Genomic DNA, 18,262 nt, shown 5'->3' with positions numbered 1-18,262 from the left:
GAGGTTGCAGTAAGCTATGATTGTGCCACTGCACTCCAGCCTGAGAGACAGAGGGAGACTCTGTCTCAAAAAGCCAAAAAAAAAAAAAAAAAACCCAAGAAACAAACAAAAAAGCAAATGTAGGCTCCACTTGTGAAAAGTCTCACCTACTGTCTAGTCTGTAGGGGTGCCCAGTGCTCTGATGTGCCTAGAGCTGAAACCTGCTTTGAAAATCATATTCTTGATAAGACATGACCTCTGATGCCAAATAGCTCAGATTCACTCCCAACTCCCCACTTCAAGTGACCTTGAGCAAGTGAGTTCATCTCCAATCTTTAAGATCAGTGTAAGGATGAAATCAGCATTTACCTGGGGGGAGCTGAAATGTCACCTTCTCCCTTCTCAGTGATCTACTTCTGTTAATACAACCAAAACATTCATGTCTGTGGAGTTTCCATACCACACCTGTTCTATGAAAGGTGTCTATCAACACCTGTATCTTACATGAATATTTGAGCATCTATTTGCTATGAAAATGAGATCTCTACCCCAAAAGTTACTTGATGAAGAATAACTCAATTTATTACTAATAGTCATGGTGTATGAAGATAATTCTTATGAAGTGAGACAAAGCACTTTTATTTTCTAACATAATGTCTTTTTTTAAATTAAGACTGATTTGAACATTTGGACTGATAGATACATAGATAATACACATGTTGAAGACCACAAAATAATGTTTCCTAAGATGATTTAATGTCATGGAAAGATGTTCACCATATATTATGTGACCAACCCAGATAGAAAAAAAAAAAAGTGAGATAAAATAGCATTTTTTCTGACTGAGGTAAAATTCACATAACACAAAATTCACCATTTCAAAGTGTCCAGTTCAATAGCATTTAGTGTACTCACAATGTCATGCTCCCTTCATCACTATCTGCGTCTGGAACATTTTCACCGTCCCAGGAGGAAACTCCACCCTGATTAGCACTGGCTCCTCAGTCCCACCTCCCCACAGCTCCTGAAAGCCACCAATCTGCTTTACATCTCTTCAGATTGGTCTGTTCTAGAAATTTCATATAAAAGAATCATACACTGTGTGACCTTTTGCATCTGATGTCTTTCATTCAGTATCACGTATTCAAGGTTCATCCACAGTATATGGATCAGTACTTCATTCCTTTTTATGGCTGCGTAATATTCCATTGTATGGATGGATCGCACTTCGTTTATGCTTTCATCTGGTAATATATACATTGGGGTTGTTTTCATCGCTTGGCTACTGTGAATAGGGCTGCCGTGAACATTCACGCACAGGCGTCTTTTTGTTTGAACACCTTTCTCAATTATTTTGAGTATATATCTAGGACGGAAAGCTTTACAGTGGAATAGAGTCATATGGTAATTCTATGCCTCACTTTTGATGAATCGGGGTCATTTTAGGAAGGGTAGAGTAGGTCTCTGCAGACCTCAGCTCCGGGGCTCCACACGCAGCCAAAGTCCGCCCTCCGCACGCATGACCAGCTCCGGCTTCCTGCGGGGCTCCGTGTGGTCCAGCAGGACGCGGAAGCGCAGCAGTGTGAGCGCCAGGACCACCTTCATCTCCGCCATCGCGAATGCCTGCCCGATGCAGTTCCTAGGGGAGGGAGGTGGGAACTCTGACTGCAACCTGGCAGAACCCCATCCTGGCCCCATCAAGCCGGGAACCTGGGCTGGGTCAGTCAGTTCCACCTAGATCAGCTTGAGGAAGAGAAGTTGGGGGAGGTCTATGTGCCTGGAGTCCCATGTGGGCTTGCATATCCTGCAGGCGTAGCCCAGAGCCAGCCCCCAGCCCAGACCAAGGTGGGGTGAGAGGGGGCTCTGAGCAACCCACAGGGCTTCCTAGCACCAACCCAACCCTATTCTATGGACCTTTTCCCGTAAACTCCAGAGGAGGGGAGGGAAGGAGAGCTGGAACTCAGACCATCTACAATGTCCTCCTTTCAGAGCCCCGTACCCATCACCCCGTCCCCACCTCAGACACAGGCCACCCTTACCTGGGCCCTGCTGAGAAGGGAATAAAAGCCAGAGGTGACCTCTCCTTGACGTTCTCTGGGTCAAAGCGAAAGGGATCATAGACCTGGAGGTGAGACCAAGGAGGCTTGCTGGGTGGGGTCTCCCATGTCCACCAGCCTTGGGGAGACAGACAGTTGTGTGTGTCTGGGAGGGAGGTGATGTTGGATTCTCCTGATCAAAACCCTGCCCCCTCCTCTAGGAGCCTTGAAATGGACAAAAACAGAGGGGTGGGGCGCACCTCAGGGTCCGGCCACACAGCTGGGTTGTGATGGGTTCCGAAAACACTGATGAGGCAGATCATGCCTGTGGAAGAGAATAGGGCAGTCAGGACAAGGCCCCCCTGCCTGAGGGGCCCGTCTTCCTACCCAGGAGACTCCTCCCCACGAGGCTGTGGGCACCTTTGGGGATGACCCGGCCGTCTGGGACCACAATGTCCTGTGTGACACGGCGGGAGATGACCGGGACCGGGGGATGCAACCGCAGGCTCTCCTTTATGCACATGGTCAGGAAGGGCAGCTGTGCCAGGTCATCCCTAAGGAAACACCCCAGTTCCAGTCATTATTGAGGGAGCAAAGACACAATTCTACAGCTTCTCTGTGCGCAAGTGAGACCTTTTCTCCCTGTCACAAAATAAACCTTTAGAAAGAATTGTTACAAAGTCGCAGGAATAAAACTAGTGTGGCACTGTTGCAAAAACAAGAAAATAGACCCATGGAACAGAACAGAGAGCTCAGAAAGAGACAGGAGAGTAAGTGAAAACTTTACATTTGATCGAGAGCCCCTGCCCAAAACAAAATCCTGGGAAACTGATGGATTTCACGGTTGTGAAAGAAAAGCGTGGACCAATTGAACTTCACAGAAGTTGAATGCGCTCAAGGTAGTAGTTTTTGGAGATAAAGGATAGTAATCAAAAGTACCCTCCGAAAGCTAAAAGGCAGTACTTTGCAACACAAGACAGAAAAAAAAAATCTAACTCATTTTATGAGACCAACATCATCCTGATACCAAAACCTGGCAGAGACACAACTAAAAAAGAAAATTTCAGGCCAATATCCATGATAAACATCGATGAGAAAATCTTTAGTAAATTGAATCCAACAGCACATCAAAAAGTTTATCCATCACGATGAAGTCGGCTTCATCCCAGGGATGCAAGGCTGGTTCAACATACGCAAATCTTGAGGAATCGCCACACTGTTTTCCACAGTGGTTGAACTAATTTACACTCCCACCAACAGTGTAAAAGTGTTCCTATTTCTCCACATCCTCTCCAGCATCGATTTTCTCCAGATTTTTTAATGATCGCCATTCTAACTGGCGTGAGATGGTATCTCAATGTAGTTTTGATTTGCATTTCTCTAATGACCAGTGATGATGAGCATTTTTTCATATGTTTGTGGGTGAGGGGGAGGGAGGCAGCAAATCACACTGCCATGAATGCACCTATGCAACAACTTTGCATGTTTTTCACATGTTCCCCAAAACCTAAAATGCAATTAAAAAAAAAAAAAAAGAAAGAAAGAATAATTTCACACACACACAAAAAAAAACATATGCAAATCTATAAACGTAATCCATCACAATTCTAACACACCATTCTTAAAAGTAAATATATTTAGGGCCGGGCACGGTGGCTCACGCCTGTAATCCCAGCACTTTGGGAGGCCGACTTGGGTGGATCACTTGAGATCAGGAGTTCAAGACTAGCCTGGCCAACATGGTAAAAACCCCATCTCTAAAAAAAAAAAAATAAATAAATAAATGTGGGCATCAAAATAGCCATTTTCTGGAAGAATACACAGAAAACTATTGACTGGAGTCACTGCTAAGGTGACTTCTTAATAAGAAAGCTCATTTTTATGATAAAAATTTTTGAACCCTTTCTTTTAACCAGATGCATCATTCTGCTTGAAATCTAGGTTTTACACTCCAGGACATGGCTCTGGGCAGAGATTTTCTATGTAAGACCTCAAAAGCACAAGCAATAGAGAAATCAGATCACATCAGGGTAAAAAGCTTCTACGCAGCAAAGGGAACAATCAACAAAGTGGAGAATCAACCCACAGAATGGCAGAAAATATTCGCAGATTAGCCATCTGACAAGCGAATAATAACCAGAATATATAAGCAGCTCTAACAACTAAATAGGAAAAAAAAATCCGATTTAAAAACGGTCAAAAGATCTGAATAGACATTTCTTAAAAGAAAACATACAAATGGCCAACAGGTAGATGGAAAAATGCTCAATGTCACTCATTGTCAGAGAAATGCAACTCAAAACCACAATGAGATGTCATCTCATCCCAGTTAAAATGACTTTTATCAAAACAACAGGCAGTGATACATGCTGGTGAGGATGCGGAGACAGGGGGCTCTCACACACTGTTGGTGGGAATATAAGTTAGTACAGCCACTGTAGAGAACAGCTCAGAGGTTCCTCAAGGAACTAAAACTAGAACTACCATAAAACCGAGAAATTCCACCACTGGGAAAGAACGAAAATAAATTTCTTTTTTTCTTTTTTTCTTTTTTTTTTGACACGGAGTCTTGCTCTGTCACCAGGCCAGAGTACAGTGGTGCGATCTCAACTCACTGCAACCTCTGCCTCCTGGGTTCAAGTGATTCTCCTGCCTCAGCCTCCCAAGTAGCTGGGACTATAGGCGTGTGCCGCCACGCCCAGCTAATTTCTGTATTTTTAGTAGAGAGAGAGAGTTTCACCATGTTGGCCAGGATGGTCTTGATTTCTTGACCCTGTGATCTGCCTGCCTCTCCAGTACCAGCTGTAGAATGTATTGTAGTTTTGTTTACAAAGAAAAATAAAGAAACAACTCTTCCTTCCCTCCCCACTTGGGTAGCAGAGCCAATGAGAGGAGCTCAGGAACAGCCACCAGCACCTTCACTCACCCTCCACACTAGCCCTAGAAAGAGCTTCCTGGTACCCAGATCTGACCTGTTCCTCTCCTGCTCAAACACTTCCTCTGGATCCCTATTGCCCTTGGGTTAAAACTAAAACCATTAACATTTTCCCCAAGGCTTCCGCAGTCAGCCCCTGCTACCATCTCCAGTTTCATCATCTCACTATGACTCAGTCTCTCCCTCTCTCTCCCCTTCTCCTTCTCCTTTCTGCTCCTACCCTTCTCTCTCTCTCTGTCTCTCTCTCTCTCTTTCTTCCTCTCTCTCTCTCTCTGCCTCTCTCTCTCTTCCTCCCCTGAAGACCCGAGGCAGTCTTGTTGACTTAGAGCACTGTTCCCCAACTGTACCCAATTAGCTACTGATCATTATTCAGGCTCTCAACTGAGACACTTTCTATACCCCCAGTCATGCTTCTCTTACTGTAAGCCCATCCCTGCCCATGTGGGCTGCGAGTGTCCTGACCAGGGACAGTTCCCCCACCAGGCTGGGAGCACCTGGAAAACAGAACCCTGGGTTGGGTCCTTCCCAGGTCTCCAGAGCACAGAAAGATGCTGTGTGCAGACGTGGGGGTGCAATGCAGTGTGGGAGCGTTTGCTGAACGAGGACTGGATGGATGAATGGTGCAGGTGTTCTGAACAAGAATGGATGACGTTTACCCCAGGTCTCCCTTATAAATCCCGAGACTGGACAGGAGGGTAGGAATTAGGCAACAGAAGAGCAAACACTCAGAAAGTGAAGATGTTTGAAAAAATTATATTATTTCTGGGAGAAAAGGAAGAGAGTGGAGGGGAAGTTCGTTTGCTGAACATGTGCTAAGTGGCGTTATCTGTCCTCACATATCATCACCAATTCTTTCAGCAGCCCGGGTCTTTCACTCCTAAGGGCTTGCAACCTTTCCCCTGACAGTCGGGCGGGTATTAAGCCCTGCCTGTGGTCCTCTGCTCCTATTCCCACTAAGCAATAGTGGCTGAATCAACTCTTCCTCCCCTCCCCACCTGGAGAGCAGAGCCAATGAGAGGGGCTCAGGAACAGCCACCAGCACCCTCACTCACCATTCAATCTCTTTAGGCTCACGGTCCTTCAGAAGCTCTTGCACCTCCTGCCTGCAGCGCTCCTGGTATTCTGGGTGCTTTGCAAGGTGGTAGAGGACCCAGGAGAGACCACTGGCCGTGGTGTCATGGCCTGAGGGGCAGCAAGACAGGATTGGGTCTCTGGACTGCTTCAGCACCCGAAGGTGGACAGCACCCATACACTGAGGACCTCAGGAGGGATGGGGGAAGGGGCATGGGAAGGCTGAGGGGGTCCACCCACCACATTCCTGGAATGGAGAGATCCCGGTCCCCCTATAGCCCCACACTGGGACCCTCACCCTCAAACATGAAGGTGTCAGCTTCTGCTCTTATGTCTTCATCAGACAACGCCTTCCCATCTTCATCCTGGAGAGAAGGCAATAATCCCCCCCCCAAGACCCCCGCCATAAAAAGTCACACCAGCTCTGAAGGCTCTTGAGTCTTATTGAGACAATCTCTGAAGATTCATCCTCTTTCCAGAAACCCAAGTCCATCTTGCCCTCCTAGACCCCTCTTGGTCGCCATGGCCAGAGCCCCCACCCCATGAGCTTCCTCCCTGGCTTCCTTGCCTCCTCTTGGGTCCCTATTGGGAAGACTTAATGACCCATGAATGCTTTCCTGTTTCTGCATGATGAAAACTTTCTGAGACAAGGTTACTGGCAACCTGGGTTGCAGGATAATTAAATGCCAATTTGCCTTGGAAATTAGAGATTAAGTATTGCTCCAAAAATATTTGCTCGCATTCTAGAGTGGTAAATCCAGAGAATCTTATCTCCCTGGAGACATTTGGGTTGTAAGTCTATGGACTACTTGGGGACGGAGAGTCAGTGCCACAATTCTACTCTGGCTGATAGTATTGCTGTGAGCAAGACATGGGCTGCTCTGATCCAGAGGTTTAAGGCATCTGTCACAATAGACATACATATAGACACAGACACAGGCACACGTAGACAAAGTCATAGACTTAGAAACCGACACAGACACGCACATACACATAGACATAGACACACACACACACACACACACATAAAGTCATAGACTTAGAAACTGACACAGACACACACACACACATAAACATAAACATAGACAAAGACATAGACATAGAAACACACAGACACAAATACTCATAAACATAGACAAAAACAGACACAGGCACAAACAGAGATATAGATGTGGCACTGACACAGACACAGCCATAGATGAAGACATAGTGATAGACACAGAGAAAAAGCATGGACACAGTCATACACTGAGACAAAGACACAAACGCATTGACACAGACACGGACACAGATGTGCATATAGACATAGACATGGATGAAAATATAGACAAAGACATCAACATAGACACAGAAAGACAGGACAAGCCGGGCGCAGTGGCTCACACCTGTAATCCTAGCACTTTAGGAGGCCAAGGTGGGCGGGTCACCTGAGGTCATGAATTCAAGACCAGCCTGACCAACATGGAGAAACCGGGTCTCTACTGAAAATACAAAATTAGCTGGGTGTGGTGGCGCATGCCTGTAATCTCAGCTACTCAGGAGGCTGAGGCAGGAGAATCGCTTGAACCCAGGAGGCGGAGGTTGTGGTGAGCCGAGATGGCACCACTGTACTCCAGCCTGGGTAACAAGAGCAAAAGGAAAAAAAAGAAAGCAAAGTTGGCCGGGCGCAGTGGCTCACGCCTGTAATCCCAGCACTTTGGGAGGCCAAGGCGGGTGGATCACGAGGTCAAGAGATCGAGACCATCCTGGTCAACGTGGTGAAACCCCGTCTCTACTAAAAATACAAAAAATTAGCCGGGCATGGTGGCGCGTGCCTGTAATCCCAGCTACTCAAGAGGCTGAGGCAGGAGAATTGCCTGAACCCAGGAGGCAGAGGTTGCGGTGAGCCGAGATCGCGCCATTGCACTCCAGCCTGGGTAACAAGAGCGAAACTCCATCTCAAAAAAAAAAAAAGAAAGCAAAGTCAGGACAAAGGCACAGAACAGATAAAGACAAGGACGCAGATACAGACAAAGACATATGATATGGTCAATGACAAAGGCAAACATAAGCATAGCATAGTCATAGAGACACAAACTGAAACAGACAAAGATATAGAAAGACACAGACACAACATACACATAGACCCAGCCATAGATATAGATGTAGATGTATAAATTAAAACGTGGCCAATTAGCTCATTAACTTGTAATAGAGCAAACTCTCAGACTTGTCAGTTTCAAACGTAGCAGTTTCCTGCTAGGTGCACTCCTCAGCGTCATCTCTAAAACCTGTCTCTGACGTGTCCCTTGCTTCCTCAATCACCTTCCATGGCTCCCCAGTGCCCTTTGGATCAAGTTCAATTCTTTCATGTGACATTTCGCATAAAGCTCCCTTCTGCTTCTTGAATTCAGATCCCAGAGCAGCCCACCTTGCTCAGCAGGAGCACGTCAATGAAGTCCAAAGTCTTGGACTTGGCCTTGGCTTGGAGGAAGTCCTCAACATCCTGGCTAGGGAGGGTGCGGCGCCGCTCCTGGATGACAGCGTCTGTGAAGTCGTGCACCAGGTGGCAGGCCCTGCGGAAGCGCCGCCCATCGGGGGTGAGATAATACAAGAAGTCCAAGTTCAGGAGGGTCTCATGATGTCTTTTTGACACAAGGGCACTGAGCTCCAAGATGGCGGCGATATATTCACTGGGCTTCCTGCAGGATAAGGGCGGGAAGGGAGACAACAATTTAACGCACCTGAAACCCCAGGAGCACCTCCCACCAGCAGCCAGGAGCTACCTCCTATTGGCAAACACAGTATCCAGGAACAGATGACCCCTCCATACAGAGTGGGGATCAGCATGAGATTGACTCTCCAAGCTCTCTTCTCTCCCTGCATCCCATCTCTGTGAGATGCCTCCATGCCGCTAGGCACCCAGAACAGCTTGCACATTATACTCCTCTCTCTCCCTCCCAGTACACAGTCCTGCCCCTTCTCCTTGAAACTGTCCACAAACCTTAGAATTTATTCCCCTCCACCTGGTCCATGGTCCAGCCTCCACGCTAGCCTCTTTGCATCCATTTTAAGTCCATTTAGCACTGCATTACAGTCAGTCCCTGACAGAGACCCGCTCTGACTATACCCACTGGTTCAAACCCTTTCGATGTCTCCCTGGAAAACTCAAAATAAAGTTTATGCCAGTCCTTCAATGATCAGCTATAACAAAACTCCTCTAGGAAGGTTTTTCTGATTTCCATGCTCAGTCCTCCCTCCCCGACCTCCCCACCTTGGGTCCATGTCCCAAGATCCCAGACCCTGGGCAAGAACTCACTCCTGACAATGGCTGTCAAAGCTGAAGACGCATTTCTGCAGGCTGTCCAAGGTCATGAGGCTGATGTGCTCAAACATGTCCAGACGGGCGTTACCCTCTGAGGCCAGGCGCTGCCACTTGGCCTACTCAGAAGAGGACAGACCTGGGTCCCTTGCTCCCTTGAGCATCTCTCAAACCCCAACCACCAAGATGGACCCCCCAGAATAAGCCTCTTTATCTTCTCTCCAGGGAGGAGTTTATGGTGGGGGCAAAAGCTGTTACTATTAAGAGATGAAGACCCAAGATTGGGAGTCAAGAGACCTAGGTTCAAGTTCCAGCTCTGCCTCCTGTGCTCCGTGTGCCAATAGTCAACTCCTTACCCTCCCTTACATCCCACCTGTCAAAGTCTCAGGAACAGTTAAGAGGAATTGCTTTGGAGCCATATAATTCACGTTACAAACTCTGTTCCACCATGCCAAGCTCACTCATTAGCTGGGTGAGCTTGAGTTAGCTCCCAAATCTCTCAGACCTGCAGTTTTATCTTCTACCATGGGGCAGAAATACGTAATCTCTCCTTCACAGAGTTTTTAAATCAAATTACAAAATATATGCTCATATCTTGGAATGGGCACATGGCATTGTTTCTGGCATATGGTGAGTACTTAATAAATGTTGGATTTCCTCATCTACTTTGTTATAAATTGTTGGAAACAGATGCTTGGTGCCACAAAGAAAACTCAGCACTGAGACAATGGATCTTTCAGCAAGCAAATTTTACTTCCTGTAGGAAGGGTAGCCTTGCTAGCCATCTTGCCATGAGAGTGCAATGAATGAAGAAAAAGCAGACATATCTATCCCTTACACATTTGGGGTTGTCCTTACTGCCATGTCTGATCTCTGTTTGTTGGAGCTAGAACTTACAATCTAAACTCAAACTCAATTGAGTTTAATACTTTAAACTCAATTAATAACTTAAAACTTTTTTAAACAGGTAACAGACATAGGCTGCAAGTTGGGACATGGCTGTGAGCCCATCCAGCACAGATATCTTGGTTAAAGTACAAGGACAGAAAATATACTATGTGCCTGTAAGCATGGCATGTTTAACAGATACATGGGATAGGGCTTAACAAAGAGTTAATAGCAAATTCGTTCTTTAACAAGAAAGGAAACTTTGAAGAGGAACTTTTACTTCCCACATAAAGTGATTTCGAAAATATCCCTGTTTTGGAAGAGGTAGTCTTCCATGACTCCTGGGCATCCTTTCTGGACATGTCATGAATGCAAGACACTGATGTCCTTAACATGGAAAATTTCTTACAGTTGTGTTTGCAGAGAATAACTCAGGGATAAGGTAATGACTCCCCCTGGACATATCGCTTTTGCTTGCTATAAAGCAGATTCCCTAAGCTTAATGCTCCTTTTCTGTAATGCAATATACTATGTCAGCAGGCATTTATAGAAGCACACCTGTGTCAACCCATAGGATTTGGGAAGCTTGGAGAAAAAACTGCAATCTAATAAGAAACACACGCTGCTCTCTGTGTCATGAGTAGTAAACTATCCTTTGTCTCTGAACCAGGAGTCTCTTGTCTTTCTGGAAGAATTTATGAAACAGTAACAAGCTAACTTATCAATTTGCCAGTTTTTTAAAAAACCCTAGACACTTCGCAAAACCTTCGCCCCAATTCTTCCCTTCCCCCCATATCCACATCCTTTGCAATGTGATTTTTCAGCAACTCCCATGAATAGACAGAGCCTATTTTACCCCCTGCCTTTGATTCTGTGTTGGACTTTAGGTTTTCGATGTCAAAATGCAATGTGGTGAAAATGATGAGGAAATAACTAATGAAGCCGTGCCTTGTCTCACTCCCTGGAAACCTGCCTGCATTGTGAACCATCGGGTGCCTACTGGAAGGAGACAATCACAGAGAGGAATATCCAGGGGTCCCAGCTGAGGCCAAACCCAGATATGTGAGAGAACCCAATCATGTCCCAGTTAAACCCAAACATGTGACAGAATTCAGCCAACACCTGCAAGTCTGCCTACCTGACCAGTACCATGAGTGATCCCTTCCACATCCAGAAGAACCCACCAACTGTCCTACAGACTTATTAGCAATCATAAATCCTTATTGTTTTAAACCACTGCATTTTCAAGCAGTTTCTTACTCAGTACCAGCTGCTATGCAATTGTCATCATTACCCTCTTCAGTTTACAGGGCTTGGAAGATGGAAACATAGAAATAGACATCTTCTGGTAGCCTGCTGTGCACCAGGGACGTGACTCCATTACATCACCTCGACCATCTTTTAAGTAGGGATTATTTTCCCCATTTTACAGATGAGGAAACCGAGGCTCAGAGGGGAAGAGCAACGGCCCAATGCCACCCAGCAGAGCCAAAATTCCAGACCACATCTGTCTGTGGTCCCCGCACCCCAAGGCTGCAGCTGGGACCCTGGCCTCAAAGAACTCACATGCATGATGTTCACGCTCTCATTGAAAATCTTCATGTAGGGCTTCAGGATGTTGAAGTGGAAGGCGGGCGTCAGCATCCGGCGGTGGCGGCTCCACTTGTCACCGGCACTCAGCAGGAGCCCGTCCCCTGTCAGGGCAGCCAAGGGTCTTGGGTCAAGGGCAGCACCCTCCCCTGGCCCCCCAGGTTGTTCCCAACCCTGTTCACCTGCAGACACTCACCCAGCCAGGGCTTCAGGAAGCTGTAGAAGAACTTGTCCTTTGGTGCAATGGCGGCTGACATAAATGAGGACATTCAGGGGCCATGGAGTCAGGAAAAGGAGGGACATTGGGGGTGGGGGGAGGCTCCTGGCCAGAGGTTTGCACTTCTCCACCTCCAAGCCCCACATAGCAGGAAGGGAGCCGAGGACAGAGGAAGAAGGGAGGATGGGGGAGGGGAGGGAGAGCAGGCCAGGCTAAGGCAGCACAGCACAGCACAGCAATGACGCTGCCTAACATGGCACAGAGGAGCTACGTCAGGGCTCCAGCACGCCCCGATATGCCTCCTACATGATCCAACGTGTTCTGCAACCCCTGAGCATAGCTCAGCACTCTGCAAAATGCCTTCACAAGGACCTAGGACGCCCTGTCTGCCCCAGCACTCTCTGACATCTTCTGACAAGTCATCTTCTGACACGGACCTGGGACATGGAGCATGACCCTGACATGTGCTCACATGTCCTGACGTGGTCACAAAACACATCACAATTCCCAACAAGAGACAGCATGCTCTGACATGCACATGAAATGCTCTAAGACGACCGTAAATGCGTGCTCCACACACAGGCTCCAGGTAGAAGATAAATACGGTACCTTTAATGTCCCAGACATAGCCCACATGTGACCCAGATGGTTCCTCAGGCATGACCCAAACATACTATAACACACGCCTTGGAAAAGATTCAATTAATGTCTCAGACAGTTCAGGTAGGGACCGTGAGTCCCAGACCTCACACAAGCTCCAAACATGGCCCAGATGTGACCAGCAGGAGAAAATGACAATGTCAAACAGCATCTCAGACGACAGCCAGACGGGCCTCACATGCCCCAAATGTCCTTGGTTACAGATGAGCCCCGCACGTGCTGGCTCTACATGACCCCGGTTGTAATGCTATACCAGGTGTAACCAGACATAACATCTTTCAGACGTGACCAGGACCCAGGTGTAAGTACACACGTAATAAGACATGGCCATATGGCAGACCTGACCATACAACAGCCATCAAAGAGACACGCCCCAGACATGAGCAAACAGGAACGGAGGTCAGACAGGTGGAAGTCCAGGGGAGATGGAGGCAGTGGCATCTCCACCACGGCCCCTCCTGTCTGCACGTGGGCACGGGACCAGCTGGAGGCAGCACAGAGACGCCAGCTGTGGGCAAAGCATGGCCGGCACGGTGTCTACCTGGAGCAAAGAGCACAGGCTTGATGCAGGTGGGGTGGAAGATGTGGACAATGACGTGCCAGGGCCCCACCCACCAGCAGCACGCGTCCCCAAAGCCACACCAGGTTGGGTTTCCACCACTCACAACTGAAAGAGACCTCAATAACCAGAGACAGCTGGGAACAAGCCCAGAGTGATTCAGCATTTTGAGGTCAGACCCACGGTCTCTGTAGAATGCTGCCCGTTCCCCTGCTTGGCCTGGCCTGTCCAAAGATGGGAAGCACAGGGGTCAAGGAAAGGGTCCCAAGCTGGGGGAGAGTCTCTTTTTGGAGATTCCTAGGGCCTAGAGCAGAGAGCAATGAACTTAGAGCAGACAAGCTATAGGATGCAGTAGAAGGAATTGACCCACCAGGGGTGGACATGAAGGAAATAGCAGCCCATACCCTCCACCAGCCACAAGTCTTCCTCATTGTTCAGGGCTTTGGGACAGGCAAGGTGATGCTAGGCCTGGCATGGGACCTTGAATACTAACGATGCCCAATTGCATCACCCCACACTCTCCTTTCAAACATTCCTACTCATTGCTCCAGACACAGCTCCAGCAACTCCTCCTCCAGGAAGCCTTCCAGCCTTCCCCAGTGAAGACCTTGTTCTTCCCTGGGCTGTCATCCATCTCCCTCTGGCCCTTTCCTGACCCCATGAAGTTGGGGATGTCTCTGTCAAAATCCATCTCCTTAAGCTTGGGGGTTCCTCCAGGGCAGGGCCTTGGGTTGAGGTCTCTTGGGACCCCAGAGCACCAGGACAGGGGATCAGAGGGCAATGGAGAGAGGAGACGCTGAGATGGGAATTGGTGAATACAAGAAAGAAAGAGGAAGATGGCTGAGAGAGAAGGAAAGGAGAGGCCAGAGTACCTCAGGGGCCACATAGGAGCTTGGGGATAGAGGGACTTGCAGGCTTCAAACGCACCACAGCACCCACCACCAGGTGTTCCACATGGTACCTGAGGCATTGATGACAGACCGGATGATGTCAGGGTGGCACAAACTGAGGAGGGGGGTGATGGGGCCCATCCAGACCTTAAAGCCCTGGGGGTGGGTGGCCACCAGCTGAGTCAGGACCCTCATCCCCTGCTCCGTGGGAGGGACCTGCAAGCAAGGCAGGGGCTGTCACCTCCTGTGATGGTTAATTCTAGGTGTCCTCTTGACTGGGTGAGGGGATGCCCAGATAGCCAGTCTAACATGATTTCTGGGTGGGTGTGTCTGTCTAATCTATTCATTCTATCTATCTAATTTCTCCATCTGTTTATCTATCTGCCTACCCATCCATCCATCAATCCATCTTATCTCTACATTCCTCCATCCATCTATTTATCCTATTATCTATCATCTATTAATAGCTATCTAGCCATCACATATATCTACTCTATCTACCTAATCTATCATCTTATCTACTCTATCAATCTATCTATCCATGCATCCATCCTATCTGTGCATCCATGTGTCCAAGCATCCGTCTAGCCTATCATCTATCCATCCATCCATCCACCCTATCTGTGCATCCATCCATCTACCTATCCTATCATCTATCTATCTATCTATCTATCTATCTATCTATCTATCTATCTATACCTAATCTATCCATCCAATCTATTCTATCTATCCAACCATCCATCCTATCTGTGCATCCATGTATCCATGCATTCATCTATCCTGTTGTCAATCTTTCTACCTACCTATTCATCATCTATTCATCCATCCATCTATCCATCCTATCTGTGTATCTATCCTACCCTATCTATCTACCTATCTGTCTACATTCTTTCTGCTCTATCTCTCTTGGGCCATCTGCAAGTCCCAAAGGTGCATCCCAGGGCAGAGGGAGAAGACACACTCTCTGCTCACAGAGACCCACTTAACTTGAGAGGAAAGATTTTCTTGTTCTGGGAGTCATGTCAGCCTAGAGGCAGCCATATGAGGAGGTCCCCACAGGGGAGATTTGTGGGGAGCAGTTTGGCCTCAGGACATGTCCCTAAGGCTGGTCCCCACATCCCTTCATGTCCTGGCTGGTCCACGCAGGTTCCGGTTCCTCCCATGGAGAAGGTTCGGCACACAGGGTACCTTCCCTTCTCAGCAGCCACTAGGGGGCAGGGTGACTCTAACTGTCCATCAGGACAGTGGCTCCCCCGGGAGCAGCTTCTGCACCAGGCTCTGTGCTAGTGCGTCCCGTGCACCCTTCCACTTCACCTGATGAATTCACACGTCCGTCAATCCTGCCATTGGCAGTGAGTAGACTGAGACCACATCCCCCAAAGGGGAGAGCAGGTCTAAGCCAGAGGGCAAGGTCCGGGGGAGGAGAAAGGTCAGGGGAGGCTTCTGAAAGGGGAAGTGAGTGGCCAACTTTTATCTGGGTTTGGCCAACTTTTATCAGGGAGATAAGAGGAAAAGGAAGGTAAGAGGAAGGTGCCTCCGGATGTGGTGGAGGTGGGAGACAGCCCACACCTCTCCTCTGGCCCAGCTGTACCCTCATCCCAGGAAATAGGCCAGGCAGGGAGAGGACCCTGGGCAGTGGGCACAGGAGGCCTCGAGTCCAGCAGTGGAGAATGTGGGAACGCCAGGGGCTCGCCTCTCTGTGCACCCAAGCCCCTGCCCAGGAGTCCCGCAGAGGGGAACTAATGTGGAAAGACAGGCAGGAAAAGGATTCAATGCAGGCTGGGAGTCGGGGGACAAGGCGGTGAGGAGGGCTTGGGTTGGCATAGCACAGAAATGAGCGAACAAGCAGAGAAATGAGCAGGACGCCTCCCCTGCTCCTCTGCGACCTCAGATCCCCACCCACTCCCTCACCCCGACTCCCTGAGCCCCATTCTTACCCCTCAGGAAGTCCATCCACCCTGAGACCCCAGACCCGGCCTGCTGCCACACTCACCAGGCCCATGTGTCCCCAAAACCAGTTCCGTTTTGGGGGTTGCGGGAAACACTGGAGCCGGCGGCGGTTGTCGTAGAAGGTGTAGGTCCAGGCCAGGACATGGGCCAGCAGCCAGGAGGCCCCGACCAGCAGCAGGAGCAGCCACGGGGATGCTGCCACTGGCCCGAGGCCCAGCGAGGACAGGCTCAGCTGCGACATCCTGCAGGGGAGACGGGACGGAGGGTGAGGTCCTGAGACCCAGGGAAGAGCCGGGGGAGCTCAGGGGACAGCAGAGAGGGGCAGGGATGGGCAGTGCTGGAGGTAGAGCAGGGAGGCTCAGGGATGGGTAAACAGGGGCTGAGAAATAAAGTTCAGAAAGGCCCAGCAGCCCAGTGGCCTCCAGTGACCTGGTAAGCACTGAGAATGGGAGAGAGACAGAGAGACTGATTAAAGTTCAGAAAGGCCCAGGCTGAATCACTGGGAGGTTGCCAGAGGTTTGGTTTCAGTTACCAGGAAACCACCCCTCCTCCAGGCCAGCACCCGGGAGCTGCCTGGGCCTTGGGCAGTGCCCCTCTCCATCCCAGGCTAGGCCCCCCGAGGCCCGCCACCCCCAGCCTGGCACCTTCTGTCAGGAGCAGCCTGTCCCACACAACCTCCTCTCTCCCTCTGCTGGGAGGTCTTTGACCCTGGCCCTTGATGTAGGGAAGGCTGCGGGAGGCTGGGCTGGGCTGGGCTGAGCCAACCAATCCCCACAGCCTGGGTGCCTCTCCCATGCCCGGGCAGCCAGCCAAACCTGGCATCGGGCCAGCTGGGTGCAGAGGAACACGCTCACGGTCTGGATGAATGGGTACATAGAGAGAGTATATATATATGATGAATAGATTATACAGATGGATAGATAGCGATAGATAGATAGATAGATAGATAGATAGATAGATAGATAGATAGACAGGATAAATAGATGGATGAACGTATAGATAAGATGGACTGATGGATGGATTGGTAGGCAGATAGACATATAGATAGAGAAATTAGATAGATAGGATGAATAGATTAGACAGACACACCCAGAAATAATGTTCCACTTCTTCCCCAGATATGTGGGATCCTCATTTGTGACATAGGAACTGGGGATCTTGGGTCACTCCAATCATTCCAGATGCTACAAGGCCAGTGACTTACTCAGTACAGTGCTGAGGAGCACGATCATGAGAAACAGGGTCAGAGTCACTCTCGGGCAAAAAACAAACAAACAAACAAACAAACAAAACCCTCCAAGGATTAAATGTTTTTTTCCATTGTCCTGGGGAGAAATTAATTCAAGGGAGGTCCCAGGGCAGAGAATTCCCCACCACCACCACCACCACCACCATGGGCATACCATCACCCCTGCAGTTTTCTGATTTACTCTTTGGCCCACTAAGCATGAACTTTCTTATGCCAGGTTTCCTTCTGATAAGGGAGAAGAGATAAATATCTCTACCTTTCCTCTCCTCCTGCCTGGACTCTGTATTCCAGTTAAACTATAATGGATGTGGAGGATTTACAATGCCTGACCTAGCTAAGCCTTCTGCACAGAGCTCAATGGGAGTGGAGGCTAACTGGGTGAAAGGAGAAACGCCATAAGCACACACTCCAGTCTATGAGGTGGATTAAAGGTCTACCTTGCCCAACTCTTGCCTCACCTGCTCCCGCGGTCTGAGTAAAAGTTTGGGTCCCAGGACTTTGAGGTTGTGCGAAGACTTCCAGCCCCATACCTGCAGCAGTCTGCAGCTCACTCTGCTCTGAGCTGCCCCAGCTTCGCATGGATATTCTCCATTCCTCAAAAGGAAACTGCACCCTTCAAAGCTCACACATTTCTCTTCCTGGCTCAGCACAGGGAGCGAGTTCTCTAGACAGTTTATTATGAAATAAAACAGTGGAGAAGGGAACCCGGGCAGCTGGGCACAAAAGGGAATGCGCAACAAGCTTCCTCTCTGACCATGATTTTCTGTATAAGGTCTTGGACACTCCCTGGATGGCTCCCAGCCATCTGCCTTGTGCCAGGTTTCCAGTTAACTCAGAATAAAAAAAAATCTCACATTTTCCTCCTAGATGTAACTGTGGTAATTTGAACTTAGGCAGTTGTGCTTGAGGAGCTTCTTAATAACCCACGGCAAGCTCA

General features: G+C 48.8%; 1 protein-coding gene across 2 annotated transcripts; it reads right to left on the bottom strand.

Annotated features, from left to right (window-relative positions):
* Positions 1 to 535: 535 nt before the first annotated feature.
* Positions 536 to 16,769, bottom strand: LOC105729221 (cytochrome P450 4F2). 2 transcript variants are annotated; one of them, XM_064381701.1, is made up of 13 exons: positions 16,721 to 16,769; positions 16,120 to 16,318; positions 14,198 to 14,342; positions 11,997 to 12,050; positions 11,777 to 11,904; positions 9,320 to 9,441; positions 8,432 to 8,702; positions 6,320 to 6,386; positions 6,003 to 6,132; positions 2,436 to 2,569; positions 2,276 to 2,340; positions 2,019 to 2,101; positions 536 to 1,618 (listed from the first exon to the last, which is right to left on the bottom strand). In XM_064381701.1, exons 2-13 carry the CDS (start codon positions 16,315 to 16,317, stop codon positions 1,453 to 1,455), a joined length of 1,563 nt encoding a protein of 520 aa, XP_064237771.1. In that variant the 5' UTR covers position 16,318; positions 16,721 to 16,769; the 3' UTR covers positions 536 to 1,452. The 2 variants fall into 2 exon arrangements, with proteins under 2 accessions (XP_064237771.1, XP_064237772.1); XM_064381702.1 differs by lacking the exons at positions 14,198 to 14,342; positions 16,120 to 16,318; positions 16,721 to 16,769 and adding an exon at positions 13,219 to 14,187.
* Positions 16,770 to 18,262: the final 1,493 nt, after the last annotated feature.

Source organism: Aotus nancymaae, unplaced genomic scaffold, assembly GCF_030222135.1.
Source record: "Aotus nancymaae isolate 86718 unplaced genomic scaffold, 86718_ANA_hifiasm-v0.15.2.pri h1tg000028l, whole genome shotgun sequence".
NCBI lineage: Eukaryota > Metazoa > Chordata > Mammalia > Primates > Aotidae > Aotus > Aotus nancymaae.
This window is presented reverse-complemented; position numbering and strand designations above follow the sequence as displayed.